Source organism: Diceros bicornis, chromosome 4 (genome assembly GCF_020826845.1).
Source record: "Diceros bicornis minor isolate mBicDic1 chromosome 4, mDicBic1.mat.cur, whole genome shotgun sequence".
In the NCBI taxonomy this organism is placed as follows: Eukaryota; Metazoa; Chordata; class Mammalia; order Perissodactyla; family Rhinocerotidae; genus Diceros; species Diceros bicornis.
The window spans coordinates 9583846-9608520 of NC_080743.1; the positions used below are offsets into that span (position 1 = coordinate 9583846).

Genomic DNA, 24675 nt, shown 5'->3' on the forward strand with positions numbered 1-24675 from the left:
TCTTCTTCTTCTCTTTTTTTTTTTTGGATTATCCAGAACACTACATGGCTGGCTTGCAAGCTCACTTTCCAGATCACTGATAGCGGAGCACTTTTGTGTTTGTGTGTGTATGTGTTTTGTTTCACAAGATATCAGCTTGAAGTGGTTTCAAATCTCTGGCAACAATTTCTTAAGGAGTATGTCAAAAATGAGCTATTGACCACATTTTTGCCATGTCATTTGTCAAATGTGCCGTGGGCAGATGTCAAATTTCAGGCAACCACAGTCCACATTTATGAAACTTTTTAGAAAACTATGTAAGAGTTCTGTGGATCTTATTAGGTGCTTTAGAACAATCAAGAAACGCTTGTTCTTTATTACCAGCATATTATGATCTCTAAAGAATATTTTATAAGTCCTTTTTCTAAAATATGGTCCCTAAATTTTCTCAAGAAATTCCATGTGCTTGGATTACTTGTTTAAGCACCATTCAAAGCTGCAGGAGGTAGAAGTCTGCTGTGGTTTAGTGTAGAGTTAACTTTTTTGAATGTAAAAAGGTCAAAATTAATGAAGAAACTAGCAAATTCAAAGTTCCACCTAGGAACATCCCAATGCTTTTTAGCAATTCACTTGAAATGAAGGAAGAAAACCACCCCCTTTAACATTTTAAAGCTTTGAAAGCCTAATGAACCATGCTACCTCCTGTAGTTTTTACCAAACTAAAATTTGCGCAAGGACTGGGCTCATTAGCACTAAGTGAAGCAGCCCATTCAGCTTATGCTACAGCTTCTTGCAATGTTTTCACCATTATCCTTGTGTTTGGTTGATAAAATATTGCTATCTCAACTGTTACTTCATTTTTCTTATTGTTGTTGTAAAATTCCTGTTATCCCATGAATTAAATGTCCCTCCTCCCAAATGACAAAAAGATTTTTTTCTTTTAACAAATGTCCAAAATACATTAATTCTTCAACAAAGCAGATTCTTGAAGCAAGGTGGTTTTTGTTATGTTTTAATTGTTTATTTCTCCTTCTGTATGTCCCAAACTATGGGTAATGGTTTGTGGGATAAGGAAGAAAATGAGTAATTAGAATACAGAGAATGTAGAATATTAGATATGTAGATAAACTTGGAGATTTTTCTGAATCATTACAATAGAGATTATATTATCAAACCTCAAATTATTAGCAATTCATTTAATTCAACTTTTTCTAAGATTTTTACATCTCATCATTTTAGGGAAAACTTTATGCTGCAATGAAAAACCCATACATTAGTGAGAGCACACCCTTCCAGGTTATCTGACTTGATTCCATGGAGACTCTGTACCTTTCATTGCATTTGAGCTATTTTACAAGTTGTAGATAAAAGTGATACTAAGACAAAAGATTTCTTGTATATAGACAGGTAAATAAATTCTGTTGGTTAAAGATTCAATTGACTTCTCTTCCTTACTCTGGAAGAAGCCAATTTTGCCTCCATTAGCACATTAATTTCAATATTCTTCATCTGTAAATGTGTCTCTTCTTTGGATTGTTCTTTTATCTGGTTGTAACATCTTACTTACTGGGTCCTTCATTAATGAATTAATGTGTTTGTTTTATATGTGTATGAATGTCACACTTTTAATTTTTTTTAAACTAAAAAGTGATATCCACAGGATTTGCATTATGTTTATATTTTGACAACAAAATGCAAATGTATTCCTTAGGTTGTATATAGTTTAATTTCTGGAATTAGAATCTCCCTCTTGTTCTACTGCCCCAGCACAAACAGATGTGCATATAATTAGTATTTTGATATAAATTGGCTCAAACAACATCACTCAAGATTTAAATCAGTATTCTATTGTGAATTTTAAAAAAATGTGTGTATGTATTCTGATCTCCATTTCCTTAAGAATTCTGTTGATTGCAGATGCCTGGGAAATAGTCTTAGTGGATTATCCAAAACTTGGCAGGTCTTTTGCAAAATGCTATAGGAAAAAGATACATATGATTGATTATGACAAAATCCTCCATTTGGTGTGATGGGTCTTATATTACCAAGGGCTGTGTGTCCAAAGGCAATTGCATGGTATGTCCCACACCCCAAAGTTTTTAGAAAAGATGTATGATGTGATTTGCCTTTAAACATACCCCTCTGGAGGCATTGGAAAATAAAGGGATGGCATTAAAGAAAAAAGAATATAATGTATATATAAACAAAGTTACTTATATATAAATATAAACATACATATAGTTGTTTGTGAAGGCAGTAAAGCAATCACATTTTTTCCTATTCCTAAGAAGGCTAATGGAAATAGAAGCAAATTGGGAGTATTTTGCATTGCACATTTGGCTCAAATCTGTCACTTAATAGAAGTATAATCTTCAGCAAGTGACTTAAAATTTCTTAATCTCATTTTCATCATCAATATATGATAATAATAATATTTTAAAGTACTGAGAAAATCAAAGTAACAATGTCTGTGGAAATACTTTGCTGCTGTAAAATGCAAGGCAGAGATAGTTGTGACCCTTTGGGAGTAACTCTAGCTGCACGTCTGTCTCTGAGGTGGAGCTACGTTCTTAGATTGAAGGCCCTGGGAGAGTTGTGCTTGCCTTAGGATGACTGTGGGTGGAGCTCTTAGGGAGAACAATAAAAACTGTTCCTCCTTTCTTCCTCTTCGAGAATACTGGAAAGTATTTATTTGACTCACTTGCCAATTTTTTCTCCTGCTGCTAGAGATGTCAATTCCTAAATATTTTCAGTATGGTTTGGGATTATTAGGAAAAAGTCCATGCAAATGTGAAGGCATATGCTTCTTGGGCAGTTCAGGAGTACACTGACTCACTGGTGTTTGGATCAAATTCCACTATCTTGAATGAATTATTTTTGGAAATTTTTCTCTTAAAATTTTTGTATTTCTACTTAATGGGCTACAGTGAGTTTTCTGAATACCCAGATGTCATTTTGAAGTATCCGTGTTTTAACCTATTACGTTCACACTCTGGCTTCCAGAGTCTGAGACTTGATGCTTCTGTTTCCATGTGACTGACGACAGGATCGAGGTTACAAAGGGAGCAGTAATGAGCAAGTGGGAAAATCAGATCTTATTAGTGTGTTTGCATTTTGTTGTGGGGAGAGGCGTTTGGTAGATATGGTTTTCCCAGAATAGCAATGACACCCATATTTCAAAATAGCTTGTTATACCAGGTGTGGCTCTTTTCCATGATTTGTTGTTTTGTTTACTTACCACATTGTTCCCTTTTATTTGGTTGGCCAGCATAGATGGACAGATTTGGAGAAGAGGGCATAAAATATTCACATGGGGCGGCTCTCATTTGCATATTATAGCAGTCACAAACTAAGGGCTCTCAGCCAAATCACGTTTTGTTTGGAAAGCAAGGTGTTTTTAAGGAAATTGTATTGGAATGCTGTGGGTTAGGGTATATACTCCCTGTTTTATATCTAGCTAACTTATGAAGTTATAGTATTTGCCCAACTCGGATAGGCATTTGGGTTTCCAGATGCTTAGCCTATGAAACCATCAGGATTTTATCATCAGTCTTTGTTGCTAACTAACTCTGCTGCATTTCAGCAGGTAAAAGTTCTCAATAATTGATTAAAGAATCTCTCCTGAAAACTTCTTCTTTAGGCTAGATGTGGTTCAGCTTGTCAAACCTTTTGGGAATCAGCAACAGAGAGAAAGGCTACAACGTGGAACTCTTTGAAACTGTAGCATCTAAAATTTTCACCCTGTATTGCTTCAGAGTACCTGAAAGATGTGAATGTGGTACAGTGGATGCAGCAGAAAATAAAGAAGGGAATAGCAGAAATATGTTTAAATTATTATTTCTTCCTTTTTATCTTAAACTACTAGAGTTTTAAAATGAGTCAAATACATATTTTAATTGATAAACTGACTTTATATTCACCTATTGGAAACAGTACAACATATTTTACATCAGATTATGAAATATGGATGTTTTACTAAAAGACAGGAAGAGCTTTTTCCAGTCTTTAAAGTAAATACATATTCAAAGGATCTTAAGGCATACCATTTATTCATATTCATATCTATTGAAATACTGTACATCCACATACTTCAATAAATAGTTAAAAACCTGACCTCTTTTTAAATCATTTCTGAATTTCAAAAAACAATTTTTATTGAAAAGATTAAATAGGTAACTTTTGGCTGTGTCACAAAGCTAAGTACAATGGATAAATTAACAAAATTCAGTAAATTTGATCAATATAGACGATTGGCTTTGATAAGTTTCTCAGAATTTTCTGAATTCACACATAAGGGTATTTATATATGTATTTATTTTGCCTTGAATTATCTGGGTAATTATCTCAGTTCTCCAGTCTACTTTCTAGATATAGCTTAAATGTTATGATGAAGCATTAATTTTTCAGTTAAGTTTTAAACCCCCCAAAAGTGGTCTTAAGTTTGACATTCTCTCTCAAATCTTTTAGTGTCCCCCCAAAACACAATACTATAATATGGGAAGTACTTTTTGTTGTATAATTGCTGCATATTCTGTATAATAACAGAAACTTAGTGGTGTAACAGGAGTTATGTTTTGAATGGGGTCACTGTAAAACATAATTACACCACTTGCAGTTAAACCAAGAATGCTAATAAATTAGGTCAACTACCCTAATATTCCGGATCTTCTCTCCTCATCCTTTCTTCCTTTCTTCCTTCCTTCCCTCCTTCCTTCCCTCGCATCCTCTCTCCCTCCCACCCTCCTTCCTTCTTTCCTTCCTTCCTCCTTTTTTTCCTCTCTCTTTACCTCCTTCCTTTTTCTGTCTTTCTTTTCTTTCCACTCTTGTTTCTCAACTGCTCTTTATTTTTCTTTTTTCTTTCTTTGAACAAAAATTCAGGGGCAACAAAAGGAGTCCCACAAATGGAACTTACGGAAATACAGTGCTGAAATAAATAGCTAGAAAAAATTGTTATAGATCAAAAGATAAATCAATTTTATAAAACTGCTATTCTGAAATTGCAACAATCTTGTACAGTCAGGACTGATAAAATGGAGTAATCAGACATTTCATATGCCCATAAATGTAAAATCATCTACTTGAACATTATATGCAGTACATTCACACAAAAAAGCAAATACTGTAGCCTTATTTGAACAATATTGAACTCATAAATACTCATGATTTCACTCTGTCCAGGGGCCTAAGGACTAAGAATGCTGCTGTGATACAGAAAAACATAGTGAATACCTCCTCTATTTAAAAATGTCACTCAAGAAAGTCTCTTCTAACATAAAGGCAAATACATATAGCTACCGCGCTATGACTGTACTTCTGTCACATTCTATGGGAAAAACACCAGACTCTACAAATTCGGAATCATGACAACACTTTGAACTAATTATTTGGTTCATCCATAGTTTATACCTCGATTTACCTCACATTTACCCTACAAACCTTACAAAGAGGAGGTATTTTTAACTCTAGGAAAGCGGTCACTGTATAATATGCATTCTTGATCTGTTTCTTTCTCCCAAACAATGGTACTGATGGTTAACACTTTTGTGGTAGCACCACTATTTCTAGTAAGTAGATTATTATGGAGTGTGCCACTTTAAAGCTGCAATACAAAAAAAAAGTATTTTGTAGTTTACTGACCAATTCCACAAAGAATATTTTTAAGAAGCAAATCAATAATAATCAAAGTGAAAATGCCATGTGTTTAAAAAACCCATTTTAATATATCAGTCAAAATAATGTAATAAATTATTACAGAGAGTAAATTTAATAGCATTATGCCATATTTTTGACATTTTGTGGAAAAATTGTATATTTATGCCTCCTCATTTAAGATTCATTTTTCTAATTAAAATAGATTTATGGTATACTTTGGGACTAAATTTTGCTTGAAAAAAATCATGATTTTCAAGCCATCTCTCTTGGGGAAAAATATCAGACATCTTAAATACAAACAACCTTTGTGAAATTTCTTGTATCTAACTTTATTAGTAGGCTTTTTGTTATTGTGACTTTCAAAAGTGAATATTTGCAAAAATCTCTATGTGTAATGAAATTGGTAACTTTGTCAAACTTGTAAAATGGCTTTCAAGGCTATGTTCTTTCTTTAGGTAAGAGTAAAACCATCAAACTATTCCTGTAGTCTAATACTTCTTAGAGTAACAGCATTTTCCTTCAAAAATGTATTTTTCACTCTTTTAATAGAAATAATTTAACATTCATGATAACTTAATAATTAATATATCTTAAGATACTCTCATCACTGGTATCTTCTCTCCATCTGATCACATCTTACATATATCATGTAAGAAGAAATATAGCATGGTCATTTTTTTTTTTTGCCTTACTTGTTTGAGCTGAAATGGCTATAGAGAAAGATTTTATTGCAGAATTAGTTATTTCAGGGATTGATCTGTGCATACCAGCATGGAACACTTGTTCTAACATATTTTGGAACATTTTTTTATATAACATGCATTCCAAACTATCAACTGAGCGATGTTTTCAGATGGAAAATATGCAAAATGCTCTTATCCACAGGAGACTATATTTATCATATCAACTTACCTGCCACAGACCCACATTAATTTTGAGTGCTTACCTACTTATGCAATATTAGGTAATCAGATTTTGTGTCCTTTCTGGCAAACCATCTTAAAAATTTTGACTTGGAATAGTGAAAGGAAAAGATGCTGTCCTGCTAGGCAATCCCTTGGATGGACTGTGCTGTTATTTTAAAGGGAATTATTTCCCAACGTGAATCTAATATTTAGGTACAACAAGAAATCATATGCTAAATATCTGTACTCTATTAGTTAAATTGTGTTTCCTCACAAAACTGAGTTACTGGAGGCAAAATTCTCAAACCCCACTGGTAAAGAGGGAAGAGATTTTTACAGTCACCGCTGTCATTCGTTAGAGATCAAATATGGTTTAACTTTATCATTGTGGTTTATTTTGCTTTCAAATTGTAGAATTCTGCAAAACATTTTTATTAGTTGGAGATGAAGAGAAAGATATTATTTTATGAAGGCACACCCATGCTGAACTTACAGGAAAGAGAAGCAGAGCTGCACAGCCAGTTATATTACAAGGCTCATTCCTGAAACCTGAATATCATGCGAGCAGAAAAATCTAGATATGTGTTATATTTTGAAGAAATGATCTGAAGGCAATATTATTTGCTTTTTATCGAAAAAGAAAACAAATGCATCTTTGTAAATGTGGATTGACTCTCTGAAACAGGGAAATGAACGCTTGTATTGCAGCCTTAAAGAATCACATATTCACTGCAATATTCGTTTTTGTAAACTACAGCCTGCAACCCAGCAGACCATGACTGAATGCTTTTGAGAAGTTGTAGATTACAAACATGAAATCACAATTAATATCCTCTAAAAGTAATTTCAGAGCTTTCACATCTTAAAAAAAGGACAATGTGTACTGCTTCACAAGGTAATGTAGCTAATCAAAAAAAGAGTAGAATTAAAGTATTTACATAATGAGCAATTCTACAGAAGGCGATCATCCCCATGTAAGCACTGCTGATTATATCCCACGCTGCTTTTAACAAACTGTACCAGATTGGATCCAGCCATCAGCACTTTCAGAGAATCCTTAAAAGCCTTTCATGGGTCTTTAAATTTATTGTAGAATGGCATTCTTCAGGTAGAATATGCTGGTGACAGGGGACAGTGTCAACACAAGGTGCCAGCAGGAGAAAAGAACGTCAGCGCTCCCGGTAATTCCATACTGGGCTGTACTTGGAGCTGGAAAGAAACGGAAAAGATTAAATCAAAATCTAATTTGTGTCTTCCAGGTCCCTAACAACAATCACAAGGCAGCCAGGTATACTGGGGAGAGCACTGGCATGGGAGTCAGGGCAGGCCTAGGTTCATATCCGGTTCTGCTGTATGACAATGTGTGGCCTATTTGACTAACCTCTCCGAGCTTCAGTTTCCTCAAGGGCAAAATAGAAATAATATAACCCACCTGGCAGGAATGCAGTAAGAATTGGAGATGAAACACATCTAACACATTGCACTGGGCTGGACCCATGCTAAGAACTCAGTAAACAGCAGCTAACATTATTATTCCTCTTGTTTGCAATGTAAATATCTGTATTAGTGGACATCATTCATGCATATATTTTTTAAAATTTATTTTTATTGAGATCTAATTGACATATTGTGTAAGTTTAAGGTGTACAACATGTTGGTTTGATATATTTATATACTGCAATATGATTACTACCTTAGTGTTAGCTAACACTCTTATCATATCACATAATTATCATTTCTTTTCTGTGGTGAGAACGATTAAGTCTCTTAACATCTTTGAAGGTTATAATACAGTATTGTTGCCTATAATCATTTTGCCGTGTGTTAGATCTCCAGGACTTACTTATCTACTAGTTCTAAGTTTGTACCCTTAAACAATATCTCCCCAGCCTCTGGTAACCTCTATTCTACTCTCTGTTTTTACGAGTTCAGCTTTTTTAGATTCCAGCTATGAGTGGTATCATACATGTATACATGCATATATTTGGGGATCTTTTTTATTGGCCAAATACTGTACTAAATGCTGGAAAAATGAAGAAGAGGTCTCTCTTCCAAAAATTTCTTTTTGAAGTCAGGAAAGATATTCAAACAATTGTAATACAATCTTAGGAATATTAGAGTTGCATGTGCAAACTGCAGTGACACAGACAATTGTGTATTTAAATCTGCCTAGATAAGGGAGGGATAATTTAACAGGGAGTTTTACTGAAGTGGACCATCATTTGGGTAGAGGAAACAATAATTTCAAAGGCATGAGGAAAAGAGAGATCACAGCACATATGCTAGGATCGAAAAGTAGCTTAGTCTTGCTGGACGATGAAGTTTGAGGCCTGGAGTGGAGCGAATTGAAACTGGAACTCTAGGCAGATAAAATGACCTTGATTGTAATGAAAAAGATTTTAGTTTTTCATACTGAAGGAGATTTTGAAGAATCTGGAGCTGTTGAATTGTAAGACTACATTTATACGTTAGAAGGATCACAGTTTTTCTATATGGAGAAGCTCATGTGGTACTGGGCTAATAGTTACATGGAATTTTCACTGAGAAATTTCACCTAGAGATTCACCAAGCTTGGGATATTGTGGGAGTCCACTGAAGGGAGTCCACTTTATGAACAGAGGACAGCTGCTTCTTTGAATGTGAATTATATTGTGTTCCAGAAATTGAGTGTCGCAGGCATGCTCAGCCTTGCTTGAGACTGATCCTCATTTACCATAATAATAACAATAGTAATAATTAAAAATTCCACCAACATGCTTTTACCTATCTTTTTAAAATGAAACCTGGATTTCAAGCACTATTTCCTAACAGAAAATGAATAATGTAGTAAAAAATACACTATTTCACTCCCAAACTATAACTCAAATCCAGGAGCAGTTTTAATCACACTGAGTTTGAATTACCAGCAGGTAGTTTTTAATGGAACTTTCACCAATGACCATATTTCCATGTTACAAAAAGAATAAATTGTGTTGTTTATATCTCTAAGAAATTAAAGGGGAGGAAAGATGCACTGGTCCTTGACACTACAATTGTTGATTCCGGATGAGTGAGATTCAAGGCTGAGACCACCACTTTTTAGTAAATACAGAGCAAAATCAACTCTGTAATGCTTTGATTTGCATCACAAATGAGTTTCAAAAAATGAGAAGATGATGAAAAAAATACATCTATTGTAGAACAGATAGCCTTTCAAATTTTGATGTATAAGAAGTCTAAAACCATGAAACTCCTTAAATTATTTTCTGTAGTTCAAGACCTAGAAAGATGTTTTCTTTTTTAATATATAAATAAATACTTAATTGGTCTGTTCCCTTCTCAATGACAGCTATTTCAGAGTTACTTTTTGCTGTTGTTTTTTAAGAATCTTGAGTGCAATAAAACCAGTATAATAGTAAAGGACTAATAATAATAAGCAAAGCATATAAAATGACTTCATAAATAAAAAATAGATTTTAAAAGCCAAGCATACAAAGCAAAGATAAAATTTTTATTATCATGACAAATTAAATAGCACATTAAGTGGGTAGAGTATAAAAGACACTCAAAACTCCTTATCCATCTTTTAAAATGCATTTTGGGGGCAATCTTTCCTGAATCCCTGCTCCTTCTCCAACAAACTGAGTAGATTACTCTATTGTGTCGTTAGGCCACCGTATATATTCCTTTTTATACAATTATCATACTACATTGCAAATATCTATCTCCATATCTGTATGTCTATATATACATACATACATGTATATGTACGTATACATCTCTCACCAGACTCTCTGAGTTCATGTTTTATTTATCTTAGTATTTCCAGACACCAAGTCTGGCAAAGTCTGGTGCACTGTAGATGCTCAAGAAATGGCTGTTGAATGAAGGACTCAGTTAGATAAATGAACAGGTCAGAGTTAAAAGAAGTATTTCTCTCCTACAAAATGGAATCTCTTCTGAAGCAAGCTAAGCATACAAAGAGAATCTTGCCTACAGGCTAGAGAATCTGCAATATACCTTCTCTCATTCATTCAGCAAACATTTACTGAACTAGGTACTGGGCATTGTACTAAGTACTGGGAATACAATAGCTAATAAGATAGGTGTGATCCTTTTGTTACTTAATCCCATATACCCTCATACCTACTCCTTTTTATCATATACCTTCAATGCCACCTTTTCCCCCAATGTGCCTTTCTTGTCTATTCAGCCTCCTACTGTCTTAGACATAACATATTCAAGTTAACAGAGTATACATTTTTTCCACTTGGTGTCTCAAATTGATGTACTTTTTACTTGTTTGTGAATGCAATACTTCTGTTAGCCCTAAAATAAAGTAGTAGCCTGCTGCTGCATTGTTAGCCTGCAATTATTATAGGAAATAGACTGTAGAATAACTATTGACAATTAATAGGGCAAAAAACAAAGAGTAAAGTTAGTCAAGGGAATGTGAGGTCAGCTGTCTAATGCCAAGTCATATATCATGATCTACACTTCTTAACTATATATTGAGCATCTTTTACGTGCTGGGGATGGAACAGAGGCAAAGATGAATAAAACTCAATCTCCTCTCTTAGGCAAGTTTCATTCTAGTTGGAGATATAAATAAAAAGGCACATATAGAACATTAGGATGTATACATTTATAAGGATAATAAACAAACGTGGGAGGGCTCCCCGCGGAGTCATGGCAGATAAGCAGCCCAGGCAGCAGATACAAATATAATTTTTATTTTTGCTGAGGAAGATTAGCCCTGAGCTAACATCTGTGCCAGTCTTCCTCTCTTTTGTATGTGGGCTGTTGCCACAGCATGGCTGATGAGTGGTGTATGTCCACGCCTGGGATCTGAACCCGCGAACTCTGGCCACTGAAACAGAGCACGTCGAACTTAACCACTACGCCATGAGGCCAGCCCCCCAAATACAATTATTTTTTACAAAATGCAATGATATACACATTTTAGTACATGTACAATTCACTTTTTAAGATGGAAGCATAGTAGTCCATTGACTTGGGGTATTGTTTATTATATAACCTTAGTCCATCTGACTGATATTTATTATGTGTTTTCTTTTGTGATTTGTTAACTGAGTGACTAACAGTTAGGCTAACAGTACTAAAGTTAGGGGTCTCAGTACTATCTGGGCCAATTAGATTTGCTTAGCAAGTTAAATCCCAATCAACTATTTAAGAAATTATAGAAAGTGTTAAAATAACTGTTAGCCATTAGAAATTAGCTTCAAAACTCAGATCAAGTATCATCTCCTTTAAATAGAGAAAAGTCACTATAGAATCCCACTTGCCAAATTAATTTAGCGTCATATTTGATACCATATTTACATATATCTATCACATCATCTTTACATATCTATCTTTTCCCATTATACCAAGAACATCTTCAGGCCAAGAATTATTATATGTATCTTTTATCGTTGGATGGAACACCGAGTTTGGTACTTAGTAAGTGTTCAATAAATATTTGTTGAATGATGATAAGGTTCATATCCATTTCCCATACTGTCACCATAAACACATAAGGGGACGCAATACCTTTATTTCTTTTTTCAGAAGAATACTGTCTTTCACCACTCATATTTTATTGTATTTCTTCTCTCCCTACTTTGAGATTCATTATTACCTTCTAAGACCTGTACAGAGTCAGAATACCTTCCTTCAGTATTTGAGCAAGAAGATAGACCATAAAGCAGAATATATAGGGGAAGATCATGCATGAAACTTTGTAGCATCATCCTCTTGCAGCAAAAGACAGGGAGTGTAGATGGACCCGTGGCTCCCAGATATAGTCCTGAATTTCTTAGGAGACATCCACTTGTGCCTCCGGGATGGTCAGATCTGTTGTATGTTCTCTGCCATGTTTTTAGTTGCCTGTGAATATCATGCTGTTACTCATCCTAAATAAAACTAGGAAGGATAGGGCATGTGATCACAGGCATAGTTGGGCTATAGTGAGGCTTTCATGCTGAGTGATATGAGCAGCCACAGGAGAGTTTTGAGCAGAGGAGGCTAGCTGACATTTTCAAATGATCACATGGCTATTCTCTGGACAATAGACTGTACTAGCAGAGGCAAGAGTAGAAGCCTTTGTTAGCTCCAAACCTTCAGGGGTCTCCAGTGCCTATTGAGGGAAGCCACAGCTCTGGAGCTCAGCATTCAGGGACCTCTCCTATCTGGGTCTATTCAACTTATTCAGACTCACATACATTCTTAGCTGTAGTCACACAAGCCATTTTCTGGACACACAGAGTGTCTTATTTACTCTCATCATTTACACATGCTATATTCTTGAGCCTACATGGCCCTCCTTCCTACTCCTCTTCTCCACCTAGCAAAGTCCTACTCATCCTTAAAGATCTAAAATACCACCTCCTCCATGAGGCCCCCCTAACCTCTCTAATAAGAATTGTTAGTCTCCTGCTTATACCTGATTTCAGAAATAGTTCCTTTTTAACTTAATAAATTACGTGTATCTTTCTCCTCCACTGGACTGTGAGCATATTGAAGTTATGGAACATTCCTCTCTATAATGTATGCATCTATATCTTGTATTAAATGTGTTCATCAGATGGTTGTTGAACTGAATGTAGGAAAGTATTCCTAAATATGCATTTGTCTAATGTAAGGCAACTTTGATAAAATACCCTATTTTAATAATTGTTTCTATGATTTCTTGCTCTTAGGGAAAGTGTGTGAGGGGGAAACCGTTCTGTTTCCTTCCTACTGCCTATTTGTCTTTGGTTTTGAGGAAAAGATGAAGAAAGGAGAAGAGGTTTAAATTGAGAAGGAAAGGAGAAAGAAAAGGGAAGAGAAAGGAGGAAGAAAACAAAAGGGTGAAGATTTAGCAAATAGAGAGAGACAGAATATCCAGCCCTTGAGCAATCAGCTGGATGCCTTCATGTCCCCCATTTTATTTAAGAAAAAGGAAGAGAAGGAGGGGATGAAGTGGGGTAGGTCAGAGAGGCTGCTTGGGTGTGGTTTGTAGATCAGAGTTTAAAACAAACAACAGAAAAGGCTGGTTGTTATTCTTCTCACTTTTTTAGTAAGGCTAAAGGCATTCTAGTTTGTAAACATAATGTGCATAATACATGGACTGTAGATACAGGTGACTTTGGTCCAAAGTCCAGCCGCACCTCTTTCTAACTGGACTAACCCCGGCACCTCTCTTCACTGTGCTTAGTTCATATCTTTATCTACAAATGAGGATTAGTAGTATCTCAAAAGTTATTGTGAGACTTAAATGTGTTGATACATTTAGAGCACCCAGTACAGCATCTAACACTGGATAAATACTCCCTCAAGTATTATCCAAACAATCCTCGTCGGCTCATTCATTGAGTTAATTCAGTGTGTGCTGGGTGCTAGGCATTCTCTGAGTCGCCGAGCAAAACACAAATGGTCCCTGTCCCCAGAAAGCTTTCTCTTTAACTTGAGACATTTTCCACGGAACAAGCATGTTTCACTTCAATCTTGATCTACACTTGATTAAATCAATGTTTCTCTGGTCTTACAAAGCCGTCCTCCATTTCATCTTACAAAAATATTTATTCTCTTCATTATCTTGGCTTCTTTTGGAGGACTTTTATTTAATGCCATTTATTGCTAGATGATTGGCCAGTCTCCTCTGGTTTGCAGGCTCCTTGAAGGCAGGAGTATGACCTCTCCTTTTTTTCCCCAGGAGAACAGTATGGCGCATGGCCTTCAGAGAGTGTTTTCCTGGCTGGTCCAGGGCCGAGTCTGGTTTTGGCGAGGCTCTAGGGCTTGGAGCGGAAGTGCCTGGCTAGGTGTGGAGCACAGGCCGTTGGGATTGCTCCCAGTTGTCAACAGGAAGATCCAATCTGGCTTTAACACATCTCTCACATCTTGTCTAATTATGATTATCACTCCCAATTACTTACAGCTGCTGCGTATTATTTTCAGTCTTGGCAGTTTTCCCTTGTATTGCTCCAGTTTTTATTTTTAGGCGAAAGCAAATGTAACTGTGAAATATTTAGTTTTGGTATAATACCAATTACTTGCCTAGGCGATTTCCTTAAATTACTCAAGCTTTAACTAAACTAGCTTTGAGTCATATTTTTAAGATTCTCATTGCAATCTTAGGTAGAGTTACTTTAGCTACATTAACTCTGCTTCCATAAGAAAAAGCTGGCCTCAACTTACATGTCACTGGGAAGCTTCTACCTTAATGGGAAGTGAAAGATTTACACCTAAATTAGATTTCATAAAAAAGAGAGTGATTGGTGCGGATTCAAAATAGAGTGCACATTAGTTTACTGAGAAATTATGCAACATTGATTCTGTCCAAAAGGCAGTGCAACTCTGTTTCATTACATACTGTGGGAGGAGCTTGCTCAAAAGGTATTTTAATCCTCTCTTTAGCAATATCCACCCCTTCACATCATTGGCAGGTGGAGGGAATAACACACTGGTGGCTCAGTTCACACCAGATTTTCTGTATCAATTAATTCTGCCTAAACACTGGGTGGAGATTAGGGGAGGAGAGGAGCCCTGGGATGGAATATGCTTTACAGCTGGATGTACAACTTTTGATTATGGTGTCTGGAAGAATCAGGCAAGTCTCAGCACAGATGACATCCTCTCATTATTCATTTCTGTGCTTTTTCTTGTGCAATCAAATGACCCTAGCCCTAAAATGGGATGTTAGAGACACAGCTCAGACAAACCATGTCTTTTCATGCACCATCTCACACCTCTGGTGCCTATTTCTAGGGGGAGGGCTTTGTTTGTATGGATACTGCATGCTCCCTTACTGTAGCCACTCCAACATCTTCTTCCCCTAGGCTCTGGGGTTAAGGAATGTCTGAGTAGCATAGTTGTCACATGGTGGGGCTACCAATGTATAGATTTTCAGATGTTTTTGCTCAACACACCTCTATTGTGCCATACACTGTTCCTGGAATACAGATATAGCGTAGTCCATTTTTAAACAGTTCTCAGTCTGGTAGAGTAAGCCTTAATTTATGAGCTCCCGCCACAGCCAGCTCCACTCACATTTAGGGAGAGAAAGTAAGAATTGGACCAACGGCTTCAAATTTCTGCCAGTCAGCCTTCCCTTTTGTCTTCTTTAGGAGGAATTAGGCTAACAAGTGCATATTGGTGTACTTTTTTCAAATTAGATGCCTAAGGTTATAGAAAAGTTTGTGTTTATATACTTATTCTAACATTTTAGATTTTTACTTTTTGTTTTGGTCAAAAACCAAATGCCTATCTTCAGGAAGTTCCAACATCTTTTACAGACTGAGCCTTCACAAGCATAAAAATGTAAAATAATTATTTTCACAGAATTTCTCTATTTTTTGTTATAAACAAGGAGAATGGCTAGAGAAACCATACCATTCCTTGCTCTTTCTGACTCTTGGGATTTCCCTGCCTGCTTGTTCTTAGCAACTACTAAGCTATTTCTCTGGTAGACCACTATCCTTGATCCCTTTCTGCTTGCTGAATAGCCATTTTACCAAAGTTCACGGTGTACAATCCTATTTACTCAACATCAACTACATTAGAAATTTTAAACATATGTTTGTTTCTGTTATTACCCATATTCAGAAATCTCCCTATTTGCAGATAAGTACTTCTATCTGCAAATAGCCAGATGAAACTCTCCAAGACTATTACCTCTAATTCGAGCTAAAGAGAGTAAGTAAGCAATCACCCAAATAGAAACAAATTCTGCTGCCATTTTTCTGTCCTTCATAGTCATTGGAAAAAGTTTCAAAGCCTGAATTGTTCATCAATATCTTCTAAATGTGTTGGATTTTTTTTGTTTACTCTGTTTTTAGCACATCAGGCGTGATTTACATGAATCTAGAGTAGCTCTGTTTTGAAGCGTGTTGCCAATAGGGGGAATTTTGTATCACCCTAGACGGTTCTCTGAATTTGGGCAAAAGTCCAGTTATTCATTCCACGTTGGTTTGCAAATGGGTTTCTCTATAGGTGTCACTACATATTTTGGAGTATGTGTGTGTACATGTGTGGGAGTGTGTATAAGTGTTTTAAAAGCTGGCTTTGTTGTGTGAAATATATACACAAACATACAATACAAACTGCCTTGACTATAGAGATTTTAGTTTGGGTTTTTAAGGCACCATCTAGCTGAAGAAAAGAAGGTTTCACAGAAATAAAAATAGAAACCCAGCTGTGTTCTTAAGGTCACTAATAGTCACTGCCATCAGCTGTATCATCAATGTGACACTGCTAGTGTGGTAAAAAAGGGGAGAAATTGCAAACTAGTAAACATTTTTGCCAGTTGAGGGAGTTTTTAAGATTTTATATTGTGGCTATGTGGGTGTGAAATTATTTAAGTTTTTATGCAAGTGTTTAAACTTGGAGCTTTAACGATCAAATTGTCTTGTTTATTAGATTTTATTCTTCACATCTTTTGTGTTAGCAAGGATATCCTAAACCAGCTTCTTTTTTGTTATTCTGCAGCATCGCTCTTTCAGCACTAAGGATCAAGAATTTCATAAAGTTTGATTATATTTTCCATTTTTTGGAATATTCCATTTGCCTTCCATTTCTTTTCTTAGCTTTTCAAATGCAATAAGGGCCAGTGATTATCTGGCCCTGTAGTTTTGATTTACTTAAATTATTCCACTTGTTATGATCCAGATTGATTTTCAGTTATTCTCAGTGATTCCCTAATCATTGCCATTATATTTTGGCTATTTAAAAAACCCTTAATAAAATCCAAATAACCTTGTATGGAACTCAAGACCCTCTGTAAAACTTACCAAAGTGACCTTTCCAGCCACATTGCTGACTGACCTCTGACACAGTCTGCACTAGTCCCACCGGGCAGGAAGGCTCTCCATTCTCAGGACATGCCCAGGCCTTTGCTGCATTTGTGTATTTGCTCACACTCTGCCTTCGTCTGGGATGGGCGTCTGCGTCTCTACATGTCGGAATAGTCCCTGTCTTTCAATGCCCATCTCAAGCACAACCTGCTCACGCAGTTAGAACCTGTCGGAACTCGAAGGGGAATTGAGGATCATCTAATGCAACCCTTTGGTTTTACAGCTGAGGAGATGAGGCTGGTGGAGATTGCATGATGTGCTTGAGTTAGAGGCAAAAATAAGTCTAGAACTCAGGTGTCCTGACTCTGTGCTTCCATTTCTGTGTAGCCTCCCAGAATTACTCCCTAGCTCTAGTTGGACTTACTCTGCCATTTCCTTTTTTCTCCCAGAGCCATTTGCTTTCACCTCTACTCCCTCACTCCCGTGTTCATCTCCTTCAATAGAGTCGAAGTTTCTTGAAAATAGGGATCATATTTAATTTTCCTTTAATCAAGTGATTGGCACTGTCAAAATATTTACTACAGAGAACTATAGATGAATTGTTTTAATTTCTGCAGTTTAATGAGGTTTTACTATAAAGCTCAAGAAAAAGAAAGGAGCACTCGAGGGAAGGTAATATCAATCAAGAATTCCGGATTTGGAAACACTGACTCCTATGGGAGAGGAAGAATGGTTCTATTTTGTTGAAAAGAAGAATCTTGTATTCTTAGATGTCTCTGAAGACATATACCATATACATATACATGTACCATATACCGTAAACATACAGTTACACACACACACTCCAAGAGAACTGTTTAAGAATCGCTTTTGTCTGTGACTGCTATTTGAACACGTTAGTTCCGGGTGGAGACCGCATTTGTAACAGTCAAGCACGCCATGTAGTAGCTTAGCAGCTCTATGCCTCAGTTTTCTCAGCTGAACAAAGGGGATAAAAGTTTCTTCCTTATAGTGTTGTGATAAGTAAAAGAGCCGACTGAGTAGGTGCTCAGCCCAGTACTCATTTAAGTGCTCATTAAATGGTAGCTTTTAAGATGTATTAGTATGTTTATACAAGAAGGACCAATGTAAGCCCCTACCTCGGCCCAAGAAGAAATATCCCCTTGTTGGAATGCGATCATGTGTACCTCAAAATCCTATAAATCTGAAACAATAACAACCATGCCAACAACTTGCTCCTTGTAAAGCACAGCTCTAAAAAGGCAGATCAGAAAAATCATTCATTTAACAAATAGTGTTTGAGTACCTACAAAGACCTACTGAGCACTTACATGCTCTATATATTGTTCTGTGTGCTGGAATATGGTTTTCATATGAAATTCCTCTAAGTAGATAGCAATGCTCTGAACAAACCATACCCTTTAACCTCCCGGGTTGCAATCCATGTTTCTTCTACTTGGAATCACCTTCTTCCACTTCCTGCCAAATTTCCAGCCTCCATGTGACATACTTTTACTTCTCCTTGAGGACCTAGGTCAAGGGTTACCTGTATGAGAACTTACTGGCCTTTTATCCATCACCTGCTCCCTCCCTTGCTCCAACTCGTCCCTCACAGCCTTGCTCCTTGACTTGCCTCCTGCCTAGACTGTGAGGTCCTAAAAGGCAGGGACTTTGGTGTTTTCATCTTTCTGTACTCTTCTTTTTCTCTTCCTCAGTGGCCAGTACAGTGACTTCACATAATAAAGAACTGCTCTCTTTATCTCCACATGAGATAAATTTGCAAAATTTATTTGTTTCACACACCTTTTGTGTCTTGCCTTACATCCGTTCATTACCTTTTTACTTTAGCTGCTACTATGACAACCAGCTGTGTGCAGGGCAAACAATTCTGAGATACAGTCCACATAGCTCCTCAGAGAGTCCCCAGTAGGATGGAGCCCTGGGACCCACAGCAGGGACCAGCTCAATAATGCATTTTCAGACTGGCTTTCCCCCCTTCTCTGTTGCACTTGTTCCAATCTCTCACCAGTGTTCCTTGAAATTCTTCTCCAAGATAAACACCTATAAGTGAGCTGCTCATTTTAGGAGGACCTAGACAGAGAAGACACTCTTGTATAAAGAAGAAAAAAGTAGGTTATAGTGTGTCTAGTGCAACTTCATATCCCTCCACAGTGCATGGTGCTTTGCACAAAGTAGGTGTGCAATAAATTAATTTTGGATAAATAAATCTATGGAGAGTAAACAATTATTTATCTCTTTGCCTCCACTTTTCCTGGCTCATGATAATTCTGTTGCATCACTTTTATGAGATCTGCAGTAACTATACTGCCAGGAGGCACATACCCTTAATAATGAAAAAGGGGTCTTAAAATCTTAATTAAATCTGATATATTTTTTCCTCCTAGATTTCATCCCAGGAACATCACCCACTGTTTTACGCTATCATCATTTTGGTTTCTGCTATACCAGCAACATTGCCTAATGAAAGTTCTGTCTCCTGTTGTATTTCTTAAATATTTAAAAGCACTCATGGTTCTTATATTTTTATTATGATTTCAACTATAAAATGCTCCTCTCCCTACAACCTTGAAATGCTCTTTTCTAAAGGCTCCAGCCTGCCCTACATTTTCTTCCCAAGGTGATCCAACTTGTAAAACGGGAAAATGGGAAATGCAACTGCCATAACAGCACCTTGAGGACATGTGTACAAAATTCAGATGTTAGGGAATTCTAATCCAAAGGACTGTCCAGCAAGGGATGAAAAGAAAAAAGATGAATATATTTGCATAGTGATTCTAGCACTGAGCACATTCTACAATCTGGATTCATATTGATTTTTAAGGATGATTAGTAATTTTCTTCCTGAAAAATAAAGACAATATGCTGCTTTTAATTTCTCTGAACTCTAATCAAAATATTTTAAAAAGAGAGGTGTGAATGTTTTAAACTATTACATCGGAACACCTTACTCTGCCTCATTTTTATGAATATTGCAAATTTGGCCACTTACTTACATTACTCTTTGAAAGAGTTTTTGGCTGTAACAAAGGATTCCTGGGACTGCATTGATAAGTTGCCCCGTCTATCAGCCGGGAAGTTTATATCCACTATTCCTCTGATCACAAAACACTACAAGAAGCCTTGTCATTTCATGAGACAAAGCCTTTAGTTTATTAAGAGATGCCTCTACTTTAGCAGTATTTTCAATTATCTTTAACTTAAATATATATACATTTAAACTCCAAGCTTGAAAATTAATCTTAGACTTAGATAAGTCAGAAAATGAATAACCTCCGAGTAACTGATTTTTATCAGAGTAATCACATTATTTATTCAACAAATCCTGACCGAGTGCCTACCCTGTGTTAGGCATTGTGCTCAGTGCTGAATACACCGAGATGGACAAGACCTAATCTTTGCCTTTGAGGAACTTGCAGTCCAAGGTTAAAGAAACTTTGAGAGACTCTACTCCCCTTTGTCAAAGTATAATCTAATCAGAAACCTAGTTAGGGAAAGACATTTTAGGGTTATGCCATTTTAAAGCCAGAAGGGACTGACGCCTAGAGAGCTTCACAGAAAATTAATGCAAGCCTCTAGACTTGAAGCTTGGAGTTCTTTCCAGCACACTGCACTGCCCACATTAATTTATTTACCATCGTGTTTAAGGTTTTTATAACCCTCACTGCTTATTAATATTGAATCTAGCAAACATAATCTTAAAATGTTTCTGAATATAATATGATCAAAATAATTTCATAGTCTAGTAAATTATCCAACAGTTACACACCACTTTAATTAGTCATTTCAACCCATAAAATACAAAATAAGTTTGTCCTATGTACTTGCTACAAGTGACACGATTATTTTTTGAAATATCAAATGTTTGAAATAATTTCCAAGATCCACAATGTATGCTTTATTTGCATCTCTCCTGTGTTCAACTTGGACTTTTTTAATGCATCAAGCATATGAAGTACATAGTATTTCTTGATCAAATATTAGTGATATCTGAATAACTGTCACATTAGAACTCTGTTATGAATGGTTAATTTATTTGTATAAATGAGAATGCTGCTTAGAATCAAATAGATATCTATAAAATTCTGCATATATGTCTAGACTATGTCTTGATTCATCAGTTTCTCAAAGGTACACAAGAAATCAGAAAATTGGCATTCAGAACATCTCTGCATAAAATGCAGTTGTTTTTTTTTTCCAAGTGAAGGACCAACTTCAGTTTGTTATTCATGCTTGGGGTCAGGACTTGAAAACTTGAAAGGCAGAAAAGGAATTAAGGGAAGCATAGATTCCTAGAGAGCAAATCCTATTATAAAAACAATAAATTTTTCAATTTGGTTTTATTGCAGTAACCTTTCTCTACCTTTCTAGTACACCAAGATCTAAGAGTAATTGCTGATGAAATCAGAGAGCCACATGTACATACATGTGTTCTAATAGCACATTTTACATTTCACACTAAATTTAATTATAATCGTAATTAATAAGGAAACTTAGCATCATTCTAATAGTCAAAAAAGAATTTCTAAAATTCCCTGGAACTTTATGGATAAGATTTAAGGAAAGCAGCCGTAAAGTCATTTCCTTTCTTGTGTATTCTTAGAAACATGTCTTATTATAAAAAAGTTTGGGCTACATAATTGCACTTGGGTGTACTTTTTTTAATCTTAAAATTAGAAAAGACAGATGATTATTTTCTCCCTTCACCAAAAAAGGGAAAGATATTAAATGTTAATATCTCATTCTTATACTTTTTTTTTCCCTGAAGATGAAGGCATATAAAAAGGATGCAGCAAGCATTGTGCATGTTCTTACTAATCTTACCAGAATCTCCTCCTATATTAAATGATTTCTCGTCTATCCTATTTCAACTATTCTTCTGATATTCTTCACATATGAACAAGATGATTCTTTGCTAAGTTTAAGCATTGTGGCAGCTACCAGCTTAAAAAGAGTAATAGAGCAACTTTATCCACATGTCTGAATTAGGAACAAGAAACTCACCAATAATACAAATAGAGTTTTTCATTAAGCAGCATTTCTGTTTATTACAGAGCAACAATAATAATTTTTTTGGATTTCAATTTAACATTGAAAACAAATCTCAATTCCCCCATCTCTTTGATGCAGCTGTGCATAATGTCTGATATACAATGGCAGTGTCTATTGTTACAGAACTGGCTTATTTGTGTATTAAAAGCTTCATTCAGATTTGTATGGTTCAGAATGTTCAATGAAATGCACAAATTGACTAGTTTAGCATTCCTCAATTTGTCAGCACGGTTTTTGTGTGAGTGTTTTTCTTCTTTAAGATAGCCATACTGCCATTTTATTTCATAAGGAACAAGGGGACAATGCCTGTGAAATCTCACAGTCCACTGCTAACGGTAGGGTCCTAGGTCAAGCTCAAAGTCACTAATAGGAGTATGAAAACCACAATGTTTCAGGAAGAATTGGTCTAGGGAGACCCCTGCCCCCCCAATTGAAAGCATCAGCAGAAACACAAACCTACTCATTTCGGAGCCCTGAAAATACATCTTTTCATATTGGACATTTTGAGTCCTTTCCTATTCCTAGGTATGTTTACTAAATTATATGAATCTAATAATTCCAATTACTCTTTGAATATGCATCCTGAAATGCATTTTACATCATTGAATTACATTTGGGTTTGCTTTTAAGTTATAGAAAAGAAATCTTGAGTCAGTAAATATGGCTTGATCTCCAGATCACTGAGTCATGAAAAGGATAGATTCAAAAAGCTATTTTAAAATAAGACAAAATGACAAAATCCTGGAAGAAAAAAATTGAGTGTCACTATTTCTTAGGTGCCAATTAGAGACGTATTTAATTGCACGTTGTTCATTTGAAGATATTACCTTTTCAGCACTTCACTAGTAGGTAGAGATCAGAGGTCCTTTTCCAGCTGGTTAGACATAATGCTGGAAAAACTAGAATCTTCTACTTGACATAGATAACTTACTATTTTAATTCCTGAGCAGATGTATTTCCAGTGTTAAATACAGAGTAGAATAACAATCGCATTATAATTATCAAACATTTGAGCAAAGCATGTAAAGGGCTGCCCAGAGTGTGGTTTTTAAAAAAGTTTCTTCCTTCATTTAATTCTTTGATTACAACATTATAACCGCCCCCCCTTTTTTTTTTGCAAAGTTAATTGCTTTTAGAAAACTTTTACTATAAAGAATTAAGACCTTCAACAAAATGTTGAAGTACTATGAGCCTCAGTTTTCTATCTGTGGGGCATATTAATAGCCAGGGGTTATTGTGAGTGTTAGAGGAGTTAATGTTTGTGACTGTGCCTTGTAATGTATAAATCAGTTTATAAAAGCAATTTGGTTCCACGGCATAATTCTCAGGTGCTGAAAATTGGGTCTTTAAAGAACAAAAAAGTCCCTCTTGAATCTGTTGTCATTTGTTAAACCAAGAATGGTATGTTTTCAGGTGATCAATCAACCCAATCATGGCCATAAGGTGAAGTGTAATGACCAAAAGCTACCTTATTCAGGTGAAATAAAATTCTGTTCACCTGGAGGCTCAGTTTTATCTATCAGTAATTGGTGTGGTGAGATATCTGACTTCTAGAAGTGTCTCTTTGATCATTCATTAATTCATGCATGCATTTGTGGATTCATTTAAGAAATATTTATTTAGTATCTACTCTGCACAGAATTACCTGAATGTCACCCAAGATTCCCATCTCCCAAGATTCCTATCCCCTGGTTGATCAATCAAACACTAATGTAGGTATTGCTGTGAAAGGATTTTGCAGATATAGTTCAGTTGATCTTAAAATATGGAGATGATCTGGGCGGGTCTAACCTGGACTCATCAGCCCCTTTAAAAGGTGGCAGAAGAGAAAGTCAGAGACTAAAAGCCAGAGGGGGATTCGACTTGCTACTGCTGGCTTGAGGACAGAGGGGCCCATGTGTTAAGGAATGCAAGTGATCTTTAGACAGAGAGTGGCCTCTGTCTGACAGCTAGCAAGGAAATGAGGACTTCAGTCCTACAACCACAAGGAACTGACAACAACCTGAATGAACTTGAAAGTGATTCTTCCCTAGAGCCTATAGACACCTTGATTTCAGCCTTGTGAGATCATACATAGACAACCTAGCTGAGCCATACTGCACTTCAGACCTAGAGAAGTGTAATCTAATACATTTGTGTTGCTTTAACCCACTACATTCACGGTAATTGTTTCATAGCAACAGAAAACAAACGCAATCAATGATCCTTTCATACTGGGACACATCACATAAACTGTTGAAAGCAATGCAACGGTTAGAGAGACAAAAGTTAGAAATGGAAAACCGAAAGACGTGTCAAGGTGAAATGACTGAGTGTCA

General features: G+C 36.1%; 1 protein-coding gene across 1 annotated transcript in view; it reads right to left on the bottom strand.

Annotated features, from left to right (window-relative positions):
• Positions 1-5740: 5740 nt before the first annotated feature.
• NEGR1 (neuronal growth regulator 1) overlaps positions 5741-24675 on the bottom strand; it is a 473734-nt gene continuing 454799 nt past the window's right edge. Inside the window, exon 7 of the mRNA XM_058540322.1 lies at positions 5741-7745. Coding sequence (XP_058396305.1) covers positions 7621-7745 — 125 coding nt within the window. The 3' untranslated portion in view covers positions 5741-7620. The remainder of the gene's footprint in view (positions 7746-24675) is intronic.